The sequence below is a fragment of the Asparagus officinalis genome, chromosome 9 (genome assembly GCF_001876935.1).
Source record: "Asparagus officinalis chromosome 9, Aspof.V1, whole genome shotgun sequence".
In the NCBI taxonomy this organism is placed as follows: domain Eukaryota; kingdom Viridiplantae; phylum Streptophyta; class Magnoliopsida; order Asparagales; family Asparagaceae; genus Asparagus; species Asparagus officinalis.
Genome location: NC_033802.1, coordinates 59,215,686 through 59,243,646, shown reverse-complemented (window position 1 = coordinate 59,243,646; position 27,961 = coordinate 59,215,686). Strand labels below are relative to the sequence as shown.

The 27,961-nt window shown below is 38.7% G+C and overlaps 1 protein-coding gene across 1 annotated transcript; it reads right to left on the bottom strand.

Moving 5' to 3' along the window:
• LOC109824655 (CBS domain-containing protein CBSCBSPB1-like) lies at window positions 1–27,889 on the bottom strand. Its single transcript, XM_020391291.1, has 14 exons — window positions 27,575–27,889; window positions 17,827–17,995; window positions 17,601–17,733; window positions 17,332–17,502; window positions 17,053–17,131; window positions 16,834–16,947; window positions 16,680–16,746; window positions 6,511–6,616; window positions 6,355–6,413; window positions 2,006–2,115; window positions 1,787–1,920; window positions 1,485–1,570; window positions 1,297–1,386; window positions 1–554 (listed from the first exon to the last, which is right to left on the bottom strand). The coding sequence occupies exons 1-14, from the start codon at window positions 27,736–27,738 to the stop codon at window positions 375–377; spliced, it is 1,662 nt and encodes a 553-aa protein (XP_020246880.1). The 5' UTR covers window positions 27,739–27,889; the 3' UTR covers window positions 1–374.

The following is a 27,961-nucleotide window of genomic DNA, read 5'->3' as shown; positions in this document are numbered from 1 at the left end:
TTCAAATAAGAAAACCAGATTTCTTTCTCTTCTCTCTTCATTTGTTCTCGATAACTTTAGGTACAAACAAGAACAACATTATGAGGTTCTACTCGAGATATAAGATGAAACCTCTTTTAAACTTTTATGACATGTATAACCAACATTCATATATCACTATCCTCTGAAAAAAAATAATACAATATTTTGTCCTTTCAGAAAGGATTGCGATCAGTTGATGAATAATGATGATAATAGTAATAGCTCTTGTATACGTGTATGAGAATTATCTTGAGAAGAACCCCTCTTTGGTTTCCTTTACTTAATGGTCAAAAAGTTTGATATCTCCATTTCCATCTATTCTTGATTATTTTCATACGAAACCAAGCACAACCTTATGAGCTCCTCCTCAGGTATGCCATCACGCCGAGTCCCGCAACTAGAGCAGCACCAGCTGCAATTGTGCTATATGCCGATGCCCATGCATCTCTACTTGTAAACGCTGTTGCTCCTGGCCCACCCCTGTTCTTATGTTTTCTGCTTGTACCTGAATAATCTAGATACAGCCTCAAACCCTGCCAAAGAAAAAAAATTGAAGAAATCAACTAAAGATTCAGGTAAGGTAACAAAATTATGTACAAATGTGAAGAATGTAGATAAGATTCTCCCAAAGCTACACTTAAATTATTCACTTTTTGAGAGATTCAGCAGTGCACATTTACCATTTATGAAGTTGCATTACTGTTATAGGCTGAAAAACAGTTAAAGAATTTAAATATAGAAGTACTCGTGAAAACAGTTTGTCGAGGCAAATGTATGCTTGCAAGATTAATATACAGATGTGAAAAGAGAATACCAGCTAAAGTCGATCCTGATTCTAAAAAAGTGAAAGCGAAAATGCCATCAAGTCCAAAGAAGAAATTGGGTATGTTTATCTCATGAACCAACTCAAAAGTAGCTGGACGATAGATTACCCAACATGCAACTGTCAAGGTAGTCTGATTCAAAGAAGGTGAAACTGAGCTAAAGTCTAGTAAGAACATCTGGCCAATTTATCTCTGAAACCAACTAAAAGGAGAAAGAGTGAGCTTTATGAACCCATTTAGAAGAGCACATAAGGGCGCAAAAATCCATTTGTATTCTAGTCAGCATCTATCCTTCAATGTTGATTAAGCCCAATTTATTTTCCTATTCAATGAGTTAATAAGAGCTAAGATGTTCACGCTTTAATATTCCTTGGATGACATTTTATTAATATTTTGAACATAATTTGGTACTTCTATGAGAGATAGTGATGAAGAAGAGTGGGAGTATTACCGTCCACCCAACAACTCTGGCATGTTCCACAGCAGCCGCAAGGTCACTATCCGATGCAAGGACAACTTTGTCGCGATCCTCGTCTTCGTACTGCAAAGAATTTTTCCAGAGGAAAGACATTCAGGTAATAGAAGGAAATAGCAGTCATTCGACAAGGATCATCTTCTATCCTATGATTTGAAGTTTACCAGGATTTGAGGTAGATGATTCTTGTCGATGTCATCACCCACCCTTTGAAGAATGCTAGTGATGAGCTCTGTCAAGGTACGTGTATCTGAAATTGGGCACATATAGTATTGAAATAATCTAAATGCAAAAACTTTTAACAGCTAAATATAACGAACTTGTTATTTGTAAATATCTTTACTTTGTGCTACATGAGTATTAAAATGTTGCATATCAATAACTAAAAGACAACATAATTTGGATGCCGACAGAGACTGCATGTGTACATAATATGACAAAGGGTAAAATCAGAAAGATAACCTACCACAATAAAATCTGTGCATCCGACCCCTTTTGTCTTCGAGCTTGAAGGCAAAAGTGGGAGCTAAGCCTGATCGGGGATAGGCGGGAGAACATAATATGTCTGTTCCATCTGATGCGAGTTTCATGGATGCTTCACTGAAAAGGTTACAACTTCCAACGGTAAGCATAAAGAATATTTGCATTCTTACAGAAACTATATAATGCATTCAAAAGATGGAACCTCTTTGTCTCTTCATCCTCTTCAATAGGTCCGATTGCCATTGCAGAATCCCAGAACTTCTGCATCATGGACACTGTTGACTCGTTCCCTAGTCCTCCACTGTTTTCAACCTAACCGAGAGAAAGTAATATAATGACTTACTTACCTTGATATTAATAGGAGATTCTAATTGATAAGTACAACAAAAGACACACTAGAGTAATTCATACATGTCATAAGAACCATCTTACTTGATAATCAAGACCTACATCAAATTCATGAGGCAATAGGGTATTCCTAACACTTACAGTTCAAGATTCCTCTACCATTGAAATATTTAACTAATGCTAATAAGCTGAATGGTGAGAAAAAAAAATTTAGAATTAACAGAAAAGAACCACATCAAGTAGATAAAATGACAATTTCCATCTACAGTAGTGATAAAATCCTACTTACAAGCATCTTATTCCAGTATTCCAGGATAACAGACAATCTTAAAGGAAAATTGGTCTTTAGAAGGGTGTCTTTCTGTCAGACCCTTCTACAGTTTTATCATATTACATTTCCCAGTAAAAAACAGAATTGGGCATGTAAACTCCTTTTGGATTCAATATTCAGAAGTACTTAGTTGGTGTCTAAGAGAGGCTGCTCGAGGAGATTCCCGATTGAAGAGAATTTACTACTTGTGGGCAAAGCACACTGATGTTTGTTTTACTTACCTTTGAGGTGTAGGCCTTATTTAGATAAGATGGCTTATTCAACACTGGACATTAGGTGTTTCTTTGGCATGTTTTATTCTCTTTGGGTTATATGGAAGAAAAAGATAAGCCAATAGAAATATAGAGAGCAATGGAAATATAGATTAAATGATTGAAGTATCATCTATAGATAGAGTCAGGAAGTAAACCTAAAGTGACGAACTAAAATGTAAAAATGTGGTTAAGACCTAATAGCTTAAGATTTTTGACTAAGAATGATTTTGACCATTATTACGCTCTATTCTGCTCCTCTCGAAGGGGAAACTTTCTGAAAACCATTGTATCAGGCCCAATGTTCAAGGAAATATATTTAAACATCTGATAAACCACAATAAATGATGGGAATTTGTCCTCAAAGATTGAAGTCTCATGCAAAAAACTTAGCCATAGATGAGCGGATAATTAAAGGGATAAGGATAATGGTTGAGGATGATCATTGTGCCAAGGACCAATTACCCACATATGATAAGGAAGATATCAATGCATGAACGCAGTCCCACTACGATAGTTAAATAAAAGGTGATAGACTAGATTGTTGGGACAATACTTAAAAGCTTTTGGGTCAATCGTGAAAATGGTTATGATGGTATACGAGATATTAGCCCCGGTCACGCATTGCGATCTCTTTTGTTTATGGTAGAGTTGTAGAGAGGTCTCGCTGTTTGCTATCATTCTCCTTCCAGGTTTCCCAGTGAACATATCTCTTCCACTTTGTGGTTGATGTATTCGAGGAAATCTATCATGCAATTTAAAGTGGAAACCCACTCTGTACATCTAGGAGAGTATCCAATCTCAACCTTATTCTCCATTATGGTGGTCCTTCATAAACATTGCACCCATCAATTATTGGTACATTCAATGTTACATTAAACGTTGGATGCTTTTAGGCGTCGGACTTGGCCCCCAACGCTTAGTCGGCAATTAGTTGCCTAGGCGGACGCCTAAGCGGTTTCTAGACGTTTTTTTCTTTTTTCTTTTTTTAATTATGATACTTGAAGAAAAAAAATATATATACTCAATCAAAGATGCATAAATACTAAAATACCAATACTATTAACTAAATTGTTTGGTTTATCAATTACAATAGCTTTTTGTATGTTTATACTTCTCAACTCAAATTATAAGTTCATCTCAACAGTGAAAAACCCATTCTCAACTCAAATTACTGTTAACTTATACGTTACTGTTAAGTTTAAATTAACAATAAACTTAAACTTAAGTTTACTGTTAACTAAAATATTGTTAACTTAAGTTTACTATTTACTTAAACTTAAGTTTACCATCAACAAAAAACTTAATATTAACTTAAACTTAAACTTAAACTTAAGTTTACTGTTACCTTAAACTTAAGTTTAACTTAAACTTAAACTTAAACTTAAGTTTATTGTTAACTTACACTTCTTAAGTTTAAGTTACTGTTGTTAACTAACTTAAATAGATATTTAAGAAGTACTCTTTACCTTGTTAGTAGTTACAGAGATAGGGGGAGCTTGATAATTACAGAAGGTGCTAGGCAGACTAGTCGTTTGAGCGAGCGCCTAGCGTCTAGACCCCTGGACGTACGCCTAGGCAGCGCCTAGGTGTTTGACTATTTTTGAATTATTTAATTATAATAATTAATAAAAATATGTATTAAATTCATATAAATTTTTTAAAAAAGATAACAATCTTAGTTCCATAATAAATCATGCATACTTAGATATTAAATAGCCAAAATAATAATTAACAAGACTAGAGCCTAAGATGTTTTCTTTTTTATTTTTAATTATAATAATTGATAGTGAATGTCGATGTTATAGAAAGCTTTGATGCCGGGCTGATGTCTAGGCGGATTTCTTTCTTCATTTAAGTGACGGTCGATGAGGTTTTGCTGAACGTCGGAGGAGGTAGTGGTGGTATTCATATTTGGAGGTTAATGGAGTTTGGAGGACGTGTAGGCTACAACACATAAAACCATAACCAAGGCCTATATGGTGCAATCCATGTAAGTAGACAATGCTTCCCTAAACGATCGTAAAATCTAGGTGGGCAGCTTAAATACCGCCTAGGCGCTAGTTAGGCGGCCTAGGTATCGCTTAGACCTAGGCGTACGTCTAAGCGGACTAGGCGGAGGTTTTTTAAAACAGTGGGTACATTCCCTTCGCATTGTTATTCTAATAGAACTCAGGGGAAAAAAAAGGAAATTCCATCAATACTTATTATCACAATGTTAAACAGAAACCACATCTATTAAACTTTCTTATCAAGATACTCGATATATGGCGTTCATTCACCCCTCTCATACCTATTAAACTTTCTTAAAAGATATTTGACGGTAAAATCACATCCCTAGTCCAACCTACTTACCTCCTGAAATAGCCTATAAGATTTTCCACTAATATTTTGGATCTAATATCTTTTAACGATAGTAATTATGTGTTGTCTATAATTCTGGTTCTTTTAAGTGCAGTTTTGCAATAACGTAATCATCTACAAGTTATAGATAATCTAATATTACCTCTTACTTCATATCTTTTGTCATTACTCATTATAATTCCCATTTTATTGATACATCTTTAATTTATCTCATGTCACCTAACTTGTAGATCTCATGCTCTCCTAGTTGCCTAGTCTGTCAAATAGACTACAGGAATTGGCAATTTCACACATAAGAATATCTCCTGCTTCTCTAACGTATCCAGTTTTCTTTCTCCATAAATCACAAAATTTGAAATATATCAGAAACTCATTGACGAGCCAAAAAGATGCAAGATCAAGGATGAGGTTTTGAAGGAAAAAACAAGTGCAACTAGTAGGTCTCACACAGTGACATATCACTTGTGGAAGCATTAGTCCCTCTGCCAAGAGAAATTGACAGCAATACTATCAAAAGGTTTTGTGGAAAAAATATCAAACCTTTCTTTCAATTGCATAAGAGAGCCAACGCACAGGCTGAGGTTCTCGATACTTGACAATTTCAATAAGTCCATGCATTAATATAATGTTAAACCCCTTCTTTTAAGTTGTTTGTGGAGCCATAAAGCTCTGCTGAGGTTGCAATTTCATCAGTAGTTTTCTTTTCACTTTCTGTAGAAGAGACTCCCTCATGTTTTATATGTGTTCTACATGTTGTGCTTATCATCCTATGGAAATGAGTATAGCAAGTCTGGCTTGATACATCTGTGTGACACATTGCCAAATTGGAAATGTGTATAGAAAATCTGGCTTGATACATCCGTGTGACACATTGCCCAAGTTTCTGTAGATTTAAAGTTCTGTCTTAAATATGACCGTACCTGCTTTTATGCTGAATAACATTATTTTAACTATATGCTATTTTAGCGTCCAGAAAAAGAGTCATGCATTAGTTGCGACTAGCAGGAATATCGGTTAAGAAATGCCAAAGAATGATCAAATAATTTGTCATACTATGAAGAAAATTCCAATTTAAGAAATCAATTTAGTGGTATACAGTATGCAACTACAGAAAAGCAGACATGCAACTGAATGCAGAAAGAAGAACAAGCCAGCAACACGGCCAAATATAACGATAAAGGTCGCTTACTGTGGCTACTGCAGCATTAGTAGAACAAGCCAGCAACACGGCCAAATATAACGATAAAGGTCGCTTACTGTGGCTACTGCAGCATTAGTAACATGAATTACATCAATAATTGAGACAACTTGCCCATCTGTTGCACCCAAAAAAAAAAAAAAACACTTCTTTAGAGGTAATCAGAAGAGCAGGAATAACAACTAATTTAAGCGTTGGGTCACACTCAGAGTTACCTCTGTCCAAAACAGGAAGATGTAAGAACCTTCCATTATGCATGATGTGAAGAGCATCAAGGATTGGTGTATCAATTGTTCCACATTCAGGGTTTTGAGTCATGACCTGGGTATGATATTTCCATACTAGGAATTTCAGCAAGTATAGTATCAGTTCATCAAAGGGAATTGAATAAAACTGCTCTGAAATTATTTCTGCAAACTATATGGAATGACAGTGGAACCTAATAGAGCATATAGTAAAATCCCCCTACTTCGTTTATTTCCAAAGACCAAGTTCTTTAGCCTAATTTAAGCATTGGTGAGTAATGGGTAACATTCACAAGTTTTAGACTTCACGACAGAATCATGTAATTTTTATTTTGGAAAATTAAGTACCAAGAACTAGTCAGCAAATAAGTGTTAATATTATATTGCAATGCCCAGTTTTGCATTTAGTTCTACATGGTGGAATGTCACAAAGGCCATGGACCCAAGAATCAAAGAACTAACCCATCATTCATCATCCATAATACAACACTCAAATCATTCCCATATAAATTATGTTCATCATTAACTATCACTCAAAATTGAAAAGCTCACAGAAGAAATAAAAATGTTATTTTAGCTGGACAATTTCAAGTGGATGAGGCCAAATCCCTAGAAAAAGCAAGTACGAGGGAAACCTAGAACATCAGTTGGATGGTAGTGTGGGTTACAATTGTTAGGTCTCATGTTTATGAGCATACTATCTAATCTAGTTTTGATGATTAACAAACAATTCCTGACATCGTTTGTCGAGTGTTTGTGTTTGCTTGTTAGGTATTCTAAACAAAGATCCTCCGTTGGAGGTTGGTTAGTTTGCGCGTTCACGATGATATCCAAAGTCATTATCGCTTCATCCACAACTAAGATGAGCTACATTGAAGACCTATTGCTTGGGTATAGTGTTTTATGTCTATACTTTGTGTGTTTATACTTAAAGCTCAAACTACACACATACACGTTTCGTTTTATCGTATTATACATTTTTGGGAAAATAACGTATTTACGGATTAAAGACTTGATTACACTATTTTATATCTTTTCTCAAGTCTATTAATTTATTTTAAAGTGTTTCAAAACTTGTTTGAAGAAATTTCATCAAAATCAAGTTTTAACGTTTTAACATTTTTGAACAGCTTGCAAAATAAATGAGTTTTTCACAAATGAGAAATGAAATTTGAGAAATTATTTTTCTAACATGTTCTATTACATGTTTATAAACATTTTCCAAAATTTTATCATTTTTGGAGTTGATTTACTATGTTAAATTGATTTTACAAAATCAAGTGTTCAGCAGTTTTCAGAATCTGGAATATCTGTTTTCAAACAGTAATTTCTCACAAATCAAAAGTGATATTTCAGAAATTCTTTCTCTAACATGTTTATCTACATGTGTAGAAACTTTTCTCAAAAGTATGATTTTTAGAGCTGATTTGTTATTTTTAATTGATTTTAGAAAGTCAGCTACATAAAATTTCAGGATTTGCCAATTCAGCCCAACGGTCACCTTATCGGTCGACCGATGACGTTATCAGTCGATTGATCAGGATTTTCTAGCCAACGGCTAGTTTTTGGCTGCTGTGGTTTTGGGGCTATATATACCCCTCTTGCCTTGGTTCTTTTTAAGGTTTTTTAGAAGGTATTTACAAGTGTTTTGGGCAGTTTATTTTTAAGTTTAAAAGATCAAAAGTTTAGTTTGTTTATGTGAAGAAGCTTTCACAAAGAAAAAAAGCTTTCAATTTCGGTTTTGAGGAGTTCAACCTCAATTCTTATCTACATCTCTTAGTGCCATTTTATAGAAGTTTTTCTAACTTTTTAATGTAGCTTATTCTCCTTTTGATTATCATATATATATATTTTCTAGATTAAGTTGAGTTTAATTTTTGATATTCTCATTATTTACACACACACCGCTTGAGCTTTAGTATTTCACATATTGTATACATATGGGTTGTGGGGTTTTTTCCTTGAATGAGCTTAAACTTCCTTCTCATCCTTGTTTAGAGAACAAATCATTTACTTGCACTTAATTGTTGAGAGAACACGTTGTAGTATACAAGGACACTAAGGGGGTGTTTGGTTCAATTTCTAAAAATTATAGGAAATGTTTTCCATCTAAAATATGATTTCCTTGTATTTCTTAAAAAAATTATAGGAAAATTTTTGAGAAGTTAAAAAGTAACAATTTTCTTATTTTTTATACTTTGCTTGGTTGATTCAAAACAAAAAAAAATGGCTCATAACTTTATAGAAAATGGGTATGGGACGGGTTTTGTTGATTAAATAAGGAAGGTGTCAGATTTCCTATTGATTTCCTCTCATTTTGAGAGGAAATTGCTTTTTATAAAATTTGGTGGTTTTTGATATTTTATAGAAAATATTTCTAGATATTTTATAGAAAATATTTCTATAAATTTTTTGTTGAACCAAACACAATTTACAGAAATCTATAAAAAACTTTTAATTACAAAAAAATTACCATTATCAGATATTTTGAGAGAAGTTTTCTCGAAAAGTGTGCAACCAAACAGCCCCTAAGAGAAGTTGTTGGTGAGAGGCGGGATCAATTCCAAGAGGAGTGGCGTCGGTTGTAAATCCTAGGGAGATGTTGTATTCCGAGCACTTGAGGAACGTGACACGGGCTAGGTCAATACTTAGAAGAGTGTATTGTGTGATTGCATCGTGTGAGTTATAAAAGTTTTCGGTGAACTTGGAAAACCGAGCGTGTAGTTATTTTGGTGATTAGTGAAGATTCTCCTCGAGGGTGAGGAGCGGAGACGTAGGTCGAGGGTGACCGAACTCCGTGATCATTTACTTGTGTTTGTGTTTGGCGCACTCATTCTCTTGTATATTTTCTTATCGCCTTTTGTCTCATATTTATATCGCCATTAGTTTAATTCTATATCCTTGCATATATCTCATTATACATCTCATTGCTAGGATATTAGTTAATAAGCTTTTAATTTGGCATCGAAATCAGATTAGATTAGCAAATATCCTATTCACCCCCTTCTAGGATAATTTCAACAATGTTGATAATGATGTTTAAGTTCATGCAAAATGGAGTATTGTTAAAAACTAGTTACAGAAATAAAACTAGTAGACAACTATTGACAATTCAAATCCAGAAATTCATACTTCTCATATCTATGACAATGCAAAATATCTAGATGAAAAAATTGATCATAAAATTTACTCACATTTTCAGTTACTAGTAATATTGAAAATAAATGCTCTAGTCAATGTGCACCTTCCTATGGCTCAATTCAATAGTTAGTATCATGAACAACAAAAAAATGTTCATCTACATGACACTTATTTTTGGCAATGTTGCCTAGTCTCTGTGTCAGATCAATTATATTAATATTTCAAAGGAGGCAATATTAGAAAGACAAAAAAAAAAAAAACCGCGTCCTTCCCTCACGAAGAAATGTTAAGGAATACAACTATAGCATTCACTAAACAAAAAGAACTAATTACCAAACTTGGCAATTGAATTATCATTACAAGTCTTCATTAAGTCCCATGGCCATATCTTTGATGATGTTCATTCTGAAAATCTTATATGTTTATTTCCTTAAGTTGGTTGGAACAAGTAGAAGCATGAGTTTTCTGTTGATCAGAGATTCAGACGCAATATGCAGTGTATCTAAAGGACCAAGATGGATCAATTATATGTTGTGAAGATTACAACTTCAATCATTGAAATTGCAGTAATTTGTAAAAACCTCATTAGAAGGTTTTGTTTAGGTCATGGGTACACATGACAATGAAAGGTTTGTAGATGACAAGAACATAAACATTGAACCCAACATCTTTTGCTTCGATAAAGCTTCCTTTATTGAGTGCTAATCCTCGTGGAGTGGCTAATGCTATTAGATTCCCAAGACTTCGTAGTACGTAATATTTTTTATAAAATAATTTTTAAGCTTCTTAAATCTTACAGTTCAGAAGAGGGTCTATCTAGTTTAAGGGGCTGTTTGTTTGCCCAAAAAAAAGAGAAAACCCCCCGTCACATCGCATTTCAAGAAATCCCCCTTGCCACGTAGGATTTTGGTTTCAACCGATTTCCAAATCACATGTTTGTTTCGTTTTGTGATTTAAAGAAATGATGGTGCCACGTAGGATGTCACGTCAGATTTTTAAGAAATGTGTTTTCACACTAAAGACCTCTGAAAACACTTAAAAATGTCACTTCTATGAATTTTTAATTGCTAAAAGCACTGTTGGAACAGTCCATGTGAATAAAACAGATTATTTAAATGCTGAAAACACGTTACTATTGCGACTGATTTCCCTTTTCCTTTTTTTGTTCAAACAAACACAAGAAATGGAAAACTAAAAGCACTGTTACTATGACGACTTTTTTTGTTTTTTGTGTGACTTGGCAATGAAATGTGGTGATTTTTTTACGAAACAAAAAAAAGAAAACAAAGAAAAGAAAAGTGAGAAATGTCATGAAAGCTATTGAAATCATTTGAAAACTGAGTTTTCCATTTCCATTTTTTTCTGGAAAACAACCAAACAGACCCTTAAAAGGAAAGCAACTGAGACTCGAGGGATTTGGATAAATCAGGGATGATTGGTTAATCCACGAAATGCCTTGGCCCTGTTTTCCTTTGTTGATAATAGTGTATTGTAGTGGGTTTTAGTTCCACATTGCTTGGGAGAATAAACCTCTTACTCCTCTACTTGTATAAATATATGTGCATACTCAATATTCAATTCAAGGAAAATTTACTCAAGATTCCCTCTCTCTTACTTTAACATGGTATCAGAGCTAAGCCTATTTCCCTTCTAATAAATTTTTTTAATGCTTCTGCGTTCTTTTGCCAAATCTTGGCCTTATTGCTTTGCAGCCGTTTAATGTTTTTTTTCTGCCAGATATTTTGGCCTTGTCGCTTTGCGGCCTCTTAATGCGTTTCGCGTTCTCGTTTAAACATTCGGGTTTTTATTCTAACCTTCGGGTTCTATTTTAACGGCATTACCGTTTCAAGACCGTCTCTCGGTCTCAAATTAACAGCATCGTCGTTTCAAGCCGTCTCTCGGCCTCAAACGAACGGCATTGCCATTTCGCAGTCAGTAACGACATCTCGACATCTTAACGTCTCAACATTGCTGTTATGACTCCTTCAGAGAAGATTCCCAAACCACCTTTGCCCCTCAATGATCAAAGTGACTGGGCAGGGTGGTCCACCATTGTCACTAATGCCTTGCGTGACGCTGGTTTGCTTGATCATCTCACTAGTACGGGACCAGTTCCACCGTCCATCAGTACTGTTGCTTCATCCAGTACTATTGCCTCTGACAGTGGTAATGTCGATCTTCAGACTGCTCGTGCTCTCTATGTCAAGGAGAGTTCAGAGTGGCAATTACAGGAATTTCGTGTCATGGATTATCTCACTCGCTGTGTTGGCTCTGGTCTCACTGTCGAGATTGGCTCGCTTCCCTCTGCTCGGGCCATGTGGACTCGTCTCACTGAGCGTTTCACTGAGTGCTCGGGTGCACGGGAGGCATATCTTCTGCAACGCATTGCTCTACAACGCAAAGATAGTTCATCTCTGCAGTCCCATTTTGGACAAATACAAGTTTTTTGGACAGAGTTATGCTCCATGCTTCCTGGACGTAATTTCACATATGAAGACTGGCTAGCCTGGTATGAACGGCATGAGGTGCATCAACTGCTTCAGTCCCTTCCTGAATATTCAACTATGGCTGATCAACTACTTCATCAGCCTCAATTTCCGACTTTGGCCTCAGTTATGGGAGCTCTCACTGCTTATGAGACCCGGCAGCAGACAGCACGACTCAATTTGTCAACAGACACTCCTACCTCTTCACTCGAGACTGTTTTGTCTGTACCTGTCACTGCTCCTGTTATGAATTATACTTCTCCACAGGCTCCCTCTCCACAGGCTCGATCTAAGCTCTCTTGCAAATATTGTAAGAAGGAAGGACACCGCATTGAGACATGCTTCAAGCTTCATCCTGAGTTACGTTCCTCAGGTACTGGACGTGGTCGGCGACCCCCTCAGTCTCAACCCTCTCGTACACCAGGATTGTTGGCCAATGCTATACCTTCTACTACTTCAGACTCTACTATTCAAGCTATTGAAAGTCTTCGCCGTCAACTTGATGCTTTTCAACATATCACCTCTACATCCGCCGCACAACTCTCTGGTATGCATTTTGCTGGTTCTTCAGCTAATCCTTCAGTCTCTGGTATGAATGATCTCTGGATTTTTGACTCTGGTTGTTCCTTTCATATGACTTGTAATGCCTCACTTTTATCCTCTGTCTTTACTTCATCCTCTCTTCCTCCTATCTACACAGCTGCTGGACAACCATTGTCCATTACTCAGTATGGCTCTATTACCCCACAAAATGATCCATCTGGTCGTCTAACACTTGGTCCCGTCTATGTGGCTCCACAATTGTGCTTGAATTTAATTTCTATTAGCTCTTTATGCATGGCGGGCCTGTTTGTCTCATTTTCTTCTGATACTTGTATTGTGCAGGATCCACAGACGGGCAAGACGGTTGGGGCGGGTCGTAGGAGGCACAAACTGTATTTTCTGAAATATCTTCACCTTCCAGAGTCCATACGTCCACGTTCTCTTGTTGCTTCTCTTCGTTCGTCAAAACCCTCTACCTCGCTTCCTGCCAATTTATGGCATAGACGACTTGGTCATGTGTCTAATAAAAGACTGGAGAGTCTTATTCAGTCTGGAGTACTGGGTCCTGTATCATCTAGTTCTAGTATTGAGTCATGTACTGGTTGTAAATTGGCAAAATTCACTGCTTTACCATCTAAAATGAGTACATCTGTATCCACTTCCTTATTTGATTTAGTACATTCTGATATTTGGGGGCTAGCTCCTTTGCCTTCTTCATCTGGCTACTTATATTATGTTAGCTTTATCGACGATTTCTCTCGTTTTACATGGGTTTACCTACTTAAGAATCGCTCTGACGTACTTACTGCTTATCAAGCCTTCACTGCTATGATTTTCACTCAATGACAATCTCGTATTAAAGTTTTTCGTTCTGATTGTGCCAAAGAGTACCTATCCTCTACCATGCGCTCTATCATGTCCTCTCATGGGACTATCTTTCAACAGTCACGTCCCTACACTCATGAGCAAAATGGTGTTGCTGAACACAAACATCGTCATATCCTCGATACTGCTCGATCAATGCTCATTTCTTACTCTGTTTCTCGTCGTTTTTGGGCTGAGGCTATTCTCACCGCGACTCATGCCATTAATATCACTCCATCTAGCTCTCTTTCCGGTGCTACTCCTTATAGTCGTGTTTATACTCACCCTCCCCGTTATGATCTAGTTCGCGTTTTTGGTTGTCGATGTTTTGTTCTTCTGCCATCTCACGAACGTGATAAATTATCTCCCAGAGCTGTTTCTTGTGTTTATTTAGGAATTAGTTCAGAACATCGAGGTATCGTTGTTATGATCCAGCAACTCGTCGAGTTCATATATCTCGTCATGTTCAGTTCGAAGAGGATTCTCCATATTATTCTGCTTCTGATGACTTTAATTTCATCCACTCTACTGATCATGCTTCCCCGTCAACTGCATCACCCACTTCTTCACCTTAATTTTCCTTTCGAGATCTCCCTGACATCTCTCCCTCTCCTTCTGTTGACTCTTCCTCACCCGAGTATTTTCTTACACCATCTAATCCATATCCCGTGGACACAACTCTCACTACAGAAAATACTGTTGATCTCCACGCACCTGTGCCAGCATCTCCCCCGCCTGAGGTTCCTCTTGCTCTTCGTCGAGGCAAACGCCCACATGTCATGCCTGTCCGGTATGCTTCTGTTACTTCTTATTCACCTATCTTTCATATCTTTCTTGCTGCCATTCATACTATTGTTGAGCCAAAGTCCTTCCAAGAGGCAGTTCAAATTTCAGAGTGGCGACAGGCTATGGCTGAGGAATTTCAAGCCTTTCAGCAAACTCATACCTGGGATGTTGTTCCCTGTCCTCCTGGGATCTCTCTTGTTGGCAGTAAATGGGTTTATAAGGTCAAGTTTCGTCCTGATGGCACCACTGAGCGTCGAAAAGCTCGTTTAGTGGCTCGAGGTTTTACTCAGCAACAAGGTATTGATTATGAGGAGACATTTGCTCCTGTTGCTCAGATGCCCACTGTGCGTACTCTCCTTGCGGTCGCTGCTGCTCATCGTTGGCCCTTATACCAGATGGATGTCAAAAATGCTTTTCTTCATGGCTCTTTATCAGAGACCGTATATATGCAACCGCCTCCAGGGTCAAATATTCCTCCGGGACATGTATGTCTCCTTCGTCGTGCTGTTTATGGTCTCAAACAGGCACCCCGCGCTTGGTTTGAGTGTTTTCGCGATGTTGTGCTCAAAGCGGGCTTTATAGAAAGTCATCAAGATGCTTCTCTGTTTGTTCGCACTACATCGCGTGGCAGGGTTTTATTACTCATCTATGTAGATGATATGATCATTACAGGTGATGATATGACAGGTATACAATACGCAAAATCTCAGTTGCAACAACAGTTCCACATGAAGGATCTTGGATCTCTTCGGTATTTTTTTGGTCTAGAAATTTCTCAAGGCCCGCGGGGTGTATTACTGTCTCAACAAAAGTATCTCTCAGATATTCTAAATCAAGCTGAGCTAACTGATAATGCAACTGTCGATACTTCACTCTAGCAAAATATTAAACTTTGCTCTACTGACGGTGAGCCTCTATCTGATCCTACCCGATATCGACATCTTGTTGGCCAATTGGTCTATTTGTGCATCTCTCGACCAGATATCTCTCATGTTGTTGGTATTGTCAGTCAATTTGTTAGTGCTCCACGTTCTGTACACTATGCTGTCTTATTACGGATTCTTCGGTACCTCCGGGGTACTAGCACTCGCTCACTTTTGTTTCCTGCTACATCTAAGTTAGAGCTTTGTGCATATTCTGATGCTGATTGGGCTGGTGATCCAACTACCAGAAAGTCTACCACAGGTTATTGTATATTTCTTGGTGATTCCCTTATTTCCTGGTGAAGTAAGAAAAAAGATGTTATTGCTCTTTCCAGTACTGAGACAGAGTATCGTGCAATGTCCACAACAGCTAAAGAGATTATTCATCGATTTCGGCATTTCTGTTACGACTCCTACTCCTCTCTACTGTGATAATAAGAGTGCCATCCAGATTGCTAATAATCCAGTATTTTATGAAAGGACCAAACATATTGAGATCGATGCTCATTTTGTCCGTCACCAAGTTATCAAGGACAAAACAATTCTACTTCCTCATGTTTCATCCGCTGACGAGCTTGCAGATTTCTTTACAAAGGCCTTACCTGTTCATCGGTTCCAGTTTCTTGTACGCAAACTCACTTTGTTTGATCCAACATGAGTTTGAAGGGGCTGTTGATAATAGTGTATTGTAGTGGGTTTTAGTCCCACATTGCTTGGGAGAACAAACCTCACACTCCTCTACTTGTATAAATATATGTGCATACTCAATATTCAATTCAAGGGAAATTTACCTAAGATTCTCTCTCTTACTTTAACATCCTTGAAGCTAGCTACATTACCACTGCACGTGATAATGAAGGTGCCTCTTAGTTTTATGCTAACTAATCCTAAAAACCAACATCTAAGGTTTGATGGAATAGATTAGGAAGGACATTCTTCTGAGAAGAACGATAGAACTAGTAAAGCTCGTATATGGACTCAAATTATACACTGTGTTAATACTTGGGAATTAACCAGGGTGTGATGCAGTATTGAGTAAATTAGAGACTGACCTATATCCCTAGTCACATTCTTTAAATTATCTAACTTACCAACCATATTTAGTTGAATGAAACAATAAGATAAGAAGCAAGGCAAAATGGCTGACATGTAGAAGGAAAGATCAGAAGAATACAAATAAGAACTATAATGCTCAGACTTCTTTCCACTTTGTTCTGCCAGTAGAAATAGTTAAATCTATCATTTATCCATATCCACAAATATATACAAATTCACATGCGCAGACACTCACACGATGGAAGAACAATATCATGGAATCAAGCATTTTGATAGAAAATCGTACTGCTACTCATAAAAAGAAAATCATAATAATAAACTCAATGTAGTTTACACATACCTTCTCCACAGAGGTTGATTCTGGAGAAAGATTTTTGGCAATTACGCGCAACAAAATGTCACTTGAACTGAATCAGAATTATAGTGAAAGAAAAGAAAACTCAGCTTTAAGTTTACAGCCATCAAAGGCAGATGTGAAAAGAGGAGGAAATTACGTTAGTATTCCCTGCAGCTTATTTCCAATGGTCACAACAGCGGAACTTATTTGAAATTCAAGCATCTTTTGTGTTGCAGCTAATACTGTGTCAGTTGGCAAGACTGTGAGAACCCTAATAAATGATTCCAACAATCAGATATTTGTCTAGGTGTTCAGGTGCAAGTACACAATTATAAATAAATAGATACACACAACTCTAAGTGATAATATTACCTACTTTGAACTTCCTGATATGATGGTTGATAATGAAGGCCGGAACAAGCGTTCTTGAAGCGTTTCTATAAATGTATTAGGACCTGAAAGGACAAAATGAAAACATAAATCTTTCTCAAGAATATATATTTTAAAATGTGTAAATCATCGTTTTTGCATGTACATGGAAGAAAGAGCTAGGATTAAAAATACACAGTTATGAAGGAAGATAAGAGAATGATCTCATTATTATGAATTTTCCGAAATGAAAGACTAATTTAAGAAAATTTCTGCATCAAGATACCAGAAACAGATGTTCCCCAATGCTTCTCAACTCCTTCAACAGCAGCTGCAACAGCTTTTCCCTTCTCAGCTGCCCTTTCCATCCGTGCAATGGCATCATATAGACACTTTGCTATGTCAAGTAAAGCAATTACCTCACCATTCTCCACAACAGGCAAATGTCTGAACTTACCTGAAATATAAGGATATATATTGCGATTTTCCATGCAAGAAAAACTACATACTGTACAAAAATATACATATGCCCATATATTGAAGATGGCTACAGACCTAATACCATCTTTTGCAATGCTTCCACAGCTAGAGTGTCTGAAAGAACAAATACAGGATTCCTTGTCATGACTTTGGAAACAGGAATCTCTTCAAGCTTTAATTCACGGGCAATAACTCTTGTTGTTATATCCTTTGTCCAGCAGAACATTTAAACAAGATCATGAGTTGCAATAAAATGACTGATCTTCTGCAAAGGAGAATTTACAAACTTAAAGATATTAACCTTAGCTGTTAAGATTCCACATAGCAAAGCATTTGAATCAGTTAGCAATGCAGCATCAACCCCACGAGCAGCCATTCGTCGGCAAGTCTCATACACTGTTGAATTCTCAGGCATTGTTAAGGCTTTAGTCAACCGCAACCGCTTTACAGTTCTCTCACCATTAAGAGTCCTGTATAAATGGAAGAATGTCATAGGAAAATATACAGCCTAGACTCGATAAAACAGTCAACAGGTTATGTATCCTATATCTTTTTCATGTTTAAAATATTGTGTGACTTGTGTCATTCGCACCAACTCACTAGAACAGTCAGAACATTTTGAATGTGCTTACAAAATGAACAACGTTGGTCTTGCCATGGAGATCCCATGGAAACAGTTTCATTCTAAACAAGATACATGTTAGCTGTGTGCATGCGCACGCGCATGTTTCTATGTATGTGTGTTTGCCGGAACACACACATGTACGTGCGTGTATATACATATATGTGTGTACATATGTATATGTGTATATATATGTGCATGTGTATGTGTATATGTATATGAATTTGCATGCACATGTATGTATGTATCTAATGTGTGTGTGTAATGTATAATGTATATCAATCCTCTACACAGCTTCAAAGTTTTCACCACAGTGACAGGAATTTTATAATCGTACAGAACTCCCCAGATTCATGTCCTGCTAGGTGTACATGAAGTTGAAGAGGGAGAAGGAGAAGGATAATAGGAGATAGGAGGGAAAATTAGAGAATAAAAAGATTGATATAGCTATTTGAAGCAACGGGTTACGATGCTTCAAGTAGACCGTATATTTCATGTAAGGCAATGTCATCATACCACAAAGAAAGATGATTGTACAATCAAACAACAGAGTGTCAACATCTCTGAGTTTCAATGCAGGAGTGTTGGACCAGTTAAATTCTCATCCCCCCCCCTCTCCTCCTGTTAGTGTTGGAAAATGTAGAGTAATAGAAGAAAACAAAATGAATGTAACAAGCAACAACAATCTCCAAGCCCTCATTTTCATAAATAAATTACAATTTCTCCATTCTGTTCTCCACTAAATTCAAAAATTATAATAACCACTTACCAATCTGTCATAATTAAATGGCTTCTTTAACACAATAATTGCATTAAAAAGGGGAAACAGATATAGAAAAATAAGATTCAAGCAGTTGCCTTCTGCATTTACTGATGCCCCGAACATCTTAGTAACGGAAGCCAAAATCAATATTTCCCAAGCGCTCATGATTCCACTATATGTTTGGGGCTCATGCTCATCAGAAAGAATTTTAACTGCAGAATAATTTAATTTAAAGAAATTCCCTATCAATCCTCATAAAATAAATAGTAGTTTTCACAAACCTACCAATGAACTATTTGGGATTTTGCATAAAAGCACCTGAACTAGTTTAGTCATGGAAAAATGGGTAAATTACGCTTAAATACCCAACATTTGTCTGATATTGCACCAAAATACTCATAGTTTAAAACCCTACACTTAAATACCCACAGTTTCTAAAAGTTGCACTTAATTAACCAATGCAATGCAAATGTGAGAATTTCAACCTGAAAATTCTCATGCGACACTCACATGCTATTTTTAGAACAATTTAACCCTTGCCTTTTGTTAAATCTGTAAAAAAGTCATATTTTAGGTTTAAAGTGGATTCTGAGCAGTTTGACAAATTAACAAAAAGCAAGGGTTAAAATGTTCTAAAAATAGTAACTGAGTGTCACACGTAAATTTTCGGGGCGAAATTCTCACGTTTGCGTTGCAACGGGTATTAAGTAAAGTTAAACTTTTAGAAAATTTGGGTACATAAGTGTAGGTTCTAAGACTTTGGGTATTCTGAGGCAATATCTGGTAAACTTTAGGTATTCAAGTGTAATTTACCCTAAAAACATACGACAAAGTTTTATATCAGCTGTCAGTACCACAAACTTCAACCCATGAACTAAATACCTTCTACTTTAATCTACGTTTTACAAGATTACTAGGAATTTTCAGGTAATGTTACTAAATGAACTTTACGCTATTGTCACCTATCATAAAGTATTGTCACTGAATTACCAATCATATGGTTTTGCTGTATGTGTTATGTTTTACCGATTGAAAGTTCGTAGTATTCTTCTCCAATAAAAATAACTTACAGTAATTTGGGCAAAATCACTGGATAGTACATGATATAAGCTCATCAATTCTTTTAGAAGAATTATATGAATTAATCATTAAATTTCACATTCAAATTCAATCCAACAAGAATCTACAATCCATTATCATCAAAAGTTGATGCATCTCAACATCAAATTTATCAAATTTAATAGATCCTTCAATAACTTCAAGTCCTAAACTTTGTTACTAAATTAGAAACTTTTGCAATAAATGTGGAGAAGAACTTCGAAAAAGCAGATTTTTGGTCATAAGTCGACTCATGCACAGGTATAAGTCGACTTATGGTAAGTCGACTTATGTTTGTGTCGTAAGTCGACTTACGATCTGCTCTGGATTGTTGATTTTGTGCTCTGGCAAGTCGACTTATCAGGTCTGATAAGTCGACTTATGATCTCTTCTCCAGTTGTCGTTTTTCGCTCTGCCAAGTCGACTTATGCAGACTGATAAGTCGACTTACGACGGGTTTTTTGGAAAGTTCAGGTTCCTATTTGCAGTCTGTTTGGGTTTCTGTTTTGGTATAAATACCAATACGATTTGAGGGTTTTGTAGGTGCGTTTTGGGGGATTTTGAGCACAAAAAGAGAGATCTTTCTAAGTTATTTATTAGGGTTATTGGTTGAGAGGTTGAGAGATTTGTTGGTGAGATTAGTTGGTTCGTTTGAGCGATTTGTAATCTCAATTTGTATTCTCCTTCTCTATTAGTGGAAACCCTCCCCCTTCTTGTCCCGTGGACGTAGGCAATTGCCGAGCCACGTTAAAATTGGTGTTTGGTTTGTGCATTGATATTTGGTTATTTTTGGCCTTCTTGGATCGACGTTTGTTTTGGTTCCTCGGTGCCGCCGTCGGTTACAACAAGTGGTATCAGAGCTCGGGCTACGCTTGGGCTATTTGGAGGAGTAGATCGCTTTGGAAGTTCATCTAGGGCTTCGTTTGGTGATAAAGATGGGATCTTTTTGGTAAAAATCTCGTCTTTTTCAGTTTGGATCTATTTCTCGTTTGTTTTCGCATTGGTTTGGTGGTGCTTTGAGGATGATACGGGTGTATCTTCTCTTCAGGAGCTTAGCGATCCTCATTAGAGCTTGAGGATAGAAGATTCTCATATCTTGGGAATAGGAGCATGGATGGAGCCAAAGAAGACGGTGAAAGAAGTCAACAGGAGCGAAACGCAAAAGAACAGGGTAAACTGGCAGATCTCTGGCCGGTCGACCGCAGCACACATGCCGGTCGATCGGAAAACCTGCACGGTGCAGGGTTTGAGAAAACTCTCTGGTCGGTCGACCGGACTAAGCCTGGCGGTCGACTGGATCGCGATTTCTGGGTTTCCTGTTTCGTTTTGGATTCTGTTTTGACAGGGATTCCTGATTCTTTTGGGCTTGTTTATTTACAAGTTTGCCATCCACGTTTGCACATCTATAAATAGGATTGTTTTAGGGTTCTAAACAATCAGATCTCAGAGAGAAGTGATCAAGAGAAATTCTAATAATTGTATTAGGGTTTAGAAAGAGAGTTGAGAGGTTGTTCTCGATTCTAGTGAGATTGTGAGGGAGAGATTGTAATCTTTTGTTTTTCATAATCTAGAGAAAGTATTTTCCTTCGTCTTATACTGAATTGTTCTTGTGTTTGGTCATCCTCTTCTCAACCCACCTTTTGGTAATTCCGCGACCAAAGAGTGCTCGCACGACGACTTGTATCAGTATTTCTTCAAAACGCGTGCCTCACATGCACGAGCCCAAGCATGAGCTCCATGAAAGCCAAGTTGAACGCAGCCCTCAGTGGCACACTGTTCAATCAAAACACAGACCTCACGAAAGCGTTGGAAGGAGATAATTCAGCGAGGATTGATGCATTAGAGAAGCAGATCGAGACGATAGGGTCGACGCTCACAAAACTCGTCGGTCTCATCCAAGGAGGGAACGAAAAGGGGGAATCTTCTTCTAGGTCTAAGAAGAAACCTATAGAGTCCGGTGGAGAGAGCGAGCTTTCAGGCTCCGACGAGGAAGACGAGACCGTCAAGGCTGCACCGCATCAATGGGGTAAGAATTCTTACCAGAATCTGAAGATTGATTTTAGAGTGGAGATTCTTATTTATGATGGGAGTGTTGACGTCGAGAGGCTTGATGACTGGATCGAGCGGATGGAGACGTATTTTACTCTTTATGGCTATTCGTCAAAAGAGAAGATTGTGTTCGCGACTTTGAAGCTTTCATGGTGGAAATCCTACTGCAAGCAGGAGAAGAAGGCGGTGTCGTGGAACAAGTTCAAGGAGCTACTTAGGAAACAGTTCTATCCGGTGGGATTCCTTGAGGAGCGTTGGTACAAGTGGTATAGTTTGTGCCAAAGGGTCAATCAAACCGTTCAAGAATACACTACGGAGTTCCAACAGCAGGCAATGGTTCTTAACATTGCGACAGAGGAATATTCCGTGTTTATGAAGTATATGGCGGGATTGAGCGATTACATCCGAAAGGAGATGAGGTTATTCACGGTCGAGACTATTGCAGATGCGAGCGTGAAGGCCATTGCCATTGAGGGCAAGCAAAAGAAGAGCAACGAAGCAAAGAGGGATGCAAAGCAAGTTGGAGGCGAGTCTAGTGGTTCTCAGTTTAAGGAGGAGAAGAAGAAGGGTGATCCAGGGAAAACATGGCTGATTTGTAGTCACTGCGAGAAGACAGGGCACGAAGCTGATTGGTGCTGGGAGAAGTATCCTCATCTCAAGCCAAGAGGGTTGAAGAAGAAGGAGGAAAAAAAAGCATACATGATAGCTCAAGGTCCGAAAGAAGTCCCGGGGATGACAGAGCCTAATAGCAGTCTCAATCTTATGACAGGGAAACAGGCCACGAAAGAGGACGACGACCCGAAAGAGCAGCTCTTTGTTCTTAAGTTGCAAGTGAAGACCAGTTTAGTTGATGCCATAGTTGATCCGGGCAGCGAGAAGAATTTGATATCCGAAGCCTTGGTTCAGAAGCTGGGTCTGAAGACGGTCAAGCATCCGAAGCCCTATCCATTGGGGTGGATTCGGAAGGAGAAGAAGCTATGTGTAGTTGATCAATGCACTGTAAGATTTGCGCTCCATGAGTCGTATATTGACGAGGTCACATGCGACGTAGTTCCATTGGATGTTTGTCAGATTATACTGGGCAATCCGTACTTATGGGATAGATATGCGATCTACGAGAGGCGGGCTCAGAAGTATACATTCGGGTCATTGGGATGCCGTGAGATAGATTTTGAGGTACATTCGAGGTACTCTTAATGTTAGTTTAGTTTTTGAGCGGAACACTAGAGGTGGGTAGTTGTGCATTGGCCTATTAATACGGGTGTATCTTCTCTTCAGGAGCTTAGCGATCCTCATGGGAGCTTGAGGATAGAAGATTCTCATATCTTGGGAATAGGAGCATGGATGGAGCCAAAGAAGACGGTGAAAGAAGTCAACAGGAGCGAAACGCAAAAGAACAGGGTAAACTGGCAGATCTCTGGCCGGTCGACCACAGCACACATGCCGGTCGACCGGAAAACCTGCACGGTGCAGGGTTTGAGAAAACTCTCTGGTCGGTCGACCGGACTAAGCCTGGCGGTCGACCGGATCGCGATTTCTGGGTTTCCTGTTTCGTTTTGGATTCTGTTTTGACAGGGATTCCTGATTCTTTTGGGCTTGTTTATTTACAAGTTTGCCATCCACGTTTGCACATCTATAAATAGGATTGTTTTAGGGTTCTAAACAATCAGACCTAAGGGAAGAGAAATTCTAATAATTGTATTAGGGTTTAGAGAGGATTGAGATGTTGTTCTCGATTCTAGTGAGATTGTGAGGGAGAGATTGTAATCTTTTGTTCTTCATAATCTAGAGAAGGTATTTTCCTTCGCCTTATACTGAATTGTTCTTGTGTTTGGTCATCCTCTTCTCAACCCACCTTTTGGTAATTCCGCCCGACGTGAAGACCGTCCAAAGCTTGAATATCCACTCGATGAAGATTGACGTGGAAAAGTTCAATGGCATAAACAATTTTGGACTTTGGCGATGCGAAGTCATGGATGCGCTCAACACGCAAAATTTGGAAGATACGTTGGAGTTGGTCGGGAAATCGGACAACATTGATGAGAAGGTTTGGAAAAAGATGAATCGAACGGCGTGTGGTGTGATTAGGTCTTGTCTCTCTCAAGATCTAAAGTATGATGTGATCAATGAGACTTCTGCTAAGAAGATTTGGGAGATCCTTGAGAGTAAGTATTTGACCAAGAGTGTGGAGAATCGCTTGCATTTGAAGAGGAGGCTTTACCGCTTCCAGTTGAAGAAAGGAACCTCCATTGGTGATCACATGAACCACTACACGAAGCTTCTTGCGGATTTGGCGAATGTAGATGTGGTGATTGAAGATGAGGACAAGGCGTTGTTGCTATTGAGTTCCTTGCCTGACGAGGAATATGAGACCTTCGTTCTTACTCTTATTAATGGGAAGGCATCTCTTTCGTATAGTGAGGTCACCGCTGCACTTGTGAATTATCAGCTTCGAAAGAAGGATAAGGAGACTTCGTTTGAGCCGGTAGCGGGGGCGTTGGTCGCAAGAGCAAAGGGTCCAAACCGTAGTGGGAGGTCGCAGTCTAGAGGGGCACATCTTGGAGTTTGTAAGAATCAGTGTGCCTTTTGCAAAGAGGATGGACATTGGAAAGCCGAATGCCCAAAGTTAGTTGATCGAGCCGGGAAGAATAAGGGAAAAGCTATTCAAGCTTCAGAGGCGAATGTTGTCAAGACAAATGGCAACGATTCAGATTCGGATTCTTCGGGCTACTCGTTATCTGCACTGTCGTCAGTTTGTGTTACCTACTCTACAGAGTGGATGTTGGATTCGGGGGCTACATACCATATTTGCCCTAGGAGGGATTGGTTCTCCAGCTTTCAGGAGTTGGAAAGAGGGGATTTCGTGCTCATGGGGAATGATCACAAATGCTCTATTGGTGGTATCGGTACCGTTCGGATCAGGATGAGTGACGGGGTGATTCGGGAGTTGGTTGGAGTGAGGTTCGTTCCTCAGTTGAAGAAGAACATCATTTCACTTGGAGCTTTAGAGGTAGCAGGCTATAGGGTGACATTGGCGGATGCACGCTTGAAGGTTATATTTGGGTCCACGATTGTGATGAAGGGCGTCAGAAGGAGAAATTTATATTATTTGCACGGAAGCACGATGATTGATAAGGAGATGACGACTTCATCAGATTCGGCTAGACTGTGACATTGTTTGGTGCTGGGGTATATGATTGATAATGCCGTGCATTGGTTGTTGAGGAGTGCTATGACCTGCAGATTGAAGTCCTGTGAGCACATTGGGATGAGTAAGACCGTGGTGGAGTTTGACACTCCTATCCATCGAGCGAGGGGTCTTTTAGGAGGTGTTCAGTCAGGCATTTGGGGGCCTTCCAAGGAGGCATCATTGGGAGGTAATCGTATCTTGGTTTTCGCAGTTGATTGTTCTAGGCATTATTGGATCGCGACCAGTTCCCATTGGTGTAAAGTTCTAGAAGTCAACAACAGTTGGAAGAAGTGTATTGGCAGAAAGGTAACTCGTTGTTTCAGCTTTGGTAGGGGTCCTTTCTTACGTTTGTGCCGAGCTCACGGCAGTAGGAGACACTTCATTGGTGTGGAGACTTTGGGGCGACGAGATGAGATGACAGTTTCGATGGGTCGTTCATTTCTAGAGGAGAATCGACGTTGGTTGTCGAGCATTGGTTCTGGAGCTTCGACATATTTGGGTCATCTTAGTCACAGGTCGCCGCCTGCTGCATTAGGAGTTATTGGATCTGGTGGAGCTGCTTCAGATTTTGGGTTGCGTCGGATATTTGGATACCCAGCATTTGGTCACATCGAGGATGTGAGATTTGATCCGATTGCGTGTTTGGGGTTCGGAGGCTCAGTTGATTATCGTTTGGGAGCTTCTGATTTTGTTCTGAGCAGGTATGTCACTTTTGACTCTCGCCAGGTGGAGAGTGTTGATCAGGTCGTTTGGATATCACAGCAGGTGGAGAGTGATGCTACTCCACGTTGGGTGAAGATTACTCCACGCACTCCAGATCATATTACGTCATTTGGGATTCCAGCTGAGGTGACACAGGTTGGGGATCATTTGATTTCGGATGCAGATGATGGATTGGTTTTCGACTCGGTTATAGCTGGTGGACATAATTTGGATACGGCCATTGGTTTACCTCAGATGGAGGTGTTTGATTTGTATCAGTTTGGGGCCGCTATCAGTTGCAGATCCGTGAGTGTTCACACTCTCATTTGGGTCTTATTATGTGAGGCATTTGTTTGGTTGGTGTCGGCTCAGTTTTGGGAAAACTTCGCCGAGGTAGAGAATTGTGGAGAAGAACTTGGAAAAAACAGATTTTTGGTCATAAGTCGACTCATGCACAGGCATAAGTCGACTTATGGTAAGTCGACTTATGTTTGTGTCGTAAGTCGACTTACGATCTGCTCTGGATTGTTGATTTTGGGCTCTGGCAAGTTGACTTATCAGGTCTGATAAGTCGACTTATGATCTCTTCTCCAGTTGTTTTTTGCTCTGCCAAGTCGACTTATGCAGACTGATAAGTCGACTTATGACGGGTTTTTTGGAAAGTTCAGGTTCCTATTTGTAGTCTGTTTGGGTTTCTGTTTTGGTATAAATACCAATACGATTTGAGGGTTTTGTAGGTGCGTTTTGGGGGATTTTGAGTACAAAAAGAGAGATCTTTCTGAGCTATTTGTTAGGGTTATTGGTTGAGAGGTTGAGAGATTTGTTGGTGAGATTAGTTGGTTCGTTTGAGCGATTTGTAATCTTAATTTGTACTCTCCTTCTTTATTAGTGGAAACCCTCCCCCTTCTTGCCCCGTAGACGTAGGCAATTGCCGAACCACGTTAAAATTGGTGTTTGGTTTGTGCATTGATATTTGGTTGTTTTTGGCCTTCTTGGATCGGCGTTTGTTTTGGTTCCTCGGCGCCGCCGTCGGTCACAACAATAAACACAATAAATACTGCAAATTTTCAGCAAACAACCTATGAACTAATTAAATACCTTGAACTTTTATGATTTACAAAAGCACCATGAATTTTCAAATAAAGTCCGTAATTTATAGTAAACTTTGTATATTATCAGATATCTATCATAGAATTAACGTATTATCATAAAATTGTCATATAGTTTTTGTAATAGCATGTGGCATAATTTACCGATTTGGAAGTTTGCAGTATTTATTTACCTCATGAATAAAAATAACTTACAGTAACTTTTGCGATATCACTGATAGTTCATGATACTCATGAATAATATGAGTAAGTCAGTTCCTTCAAAGCAAATTATATTCATCAATCATCAAATGTAACAACTATATTTAACCAAACAAGATATTTCTATGAGTCCATTATCATCAAAAGCTAGAAAAAAGTTCAAATCAAATTCATCAAAATTCAAGCGATCCTTCAATATTTTAGTGACTAGAGCTACCCCCAAGTCCGAATCAAAACCTTGGCGACTAAATTAGAAAATTATGCGAAAAATGCGACAGACTAAAGGATTGCCACAGAAAGGGGAGAGCATCTTACGTCGATCGAGAGAGCGGAGGCTTTCGAGGCGTGACGACCTGGAATCCTCCTCCTCCGGCGGCGGAGGCGGTGGCGTCGGAGGACATCTTCTTGCTGGAGGAGCTGCACACCGACGAGCTCCTCCGGTGGGGGGAGGAGGATGAGGAGGAGCCTAGGCCGTCCATCTCCGATCTGTCGGTGAGATCACCGGCGGCGGCGGTGATCGGATCGGAGAGAAAACCCTAGGTTGAACGATCGTTGAGACGCAGAAAATGGCGGGAGGTTGAGAGGAGTGGGGAGAGAGAAGGGAATGGCGGTTCGTTGGTTCCCTCCCATTTTGACGGGATCGAAACTTTCTTTAAACCGCTTGTTTATGCTCTTTTATTAGAAAATTAAAAACGCCTTAAA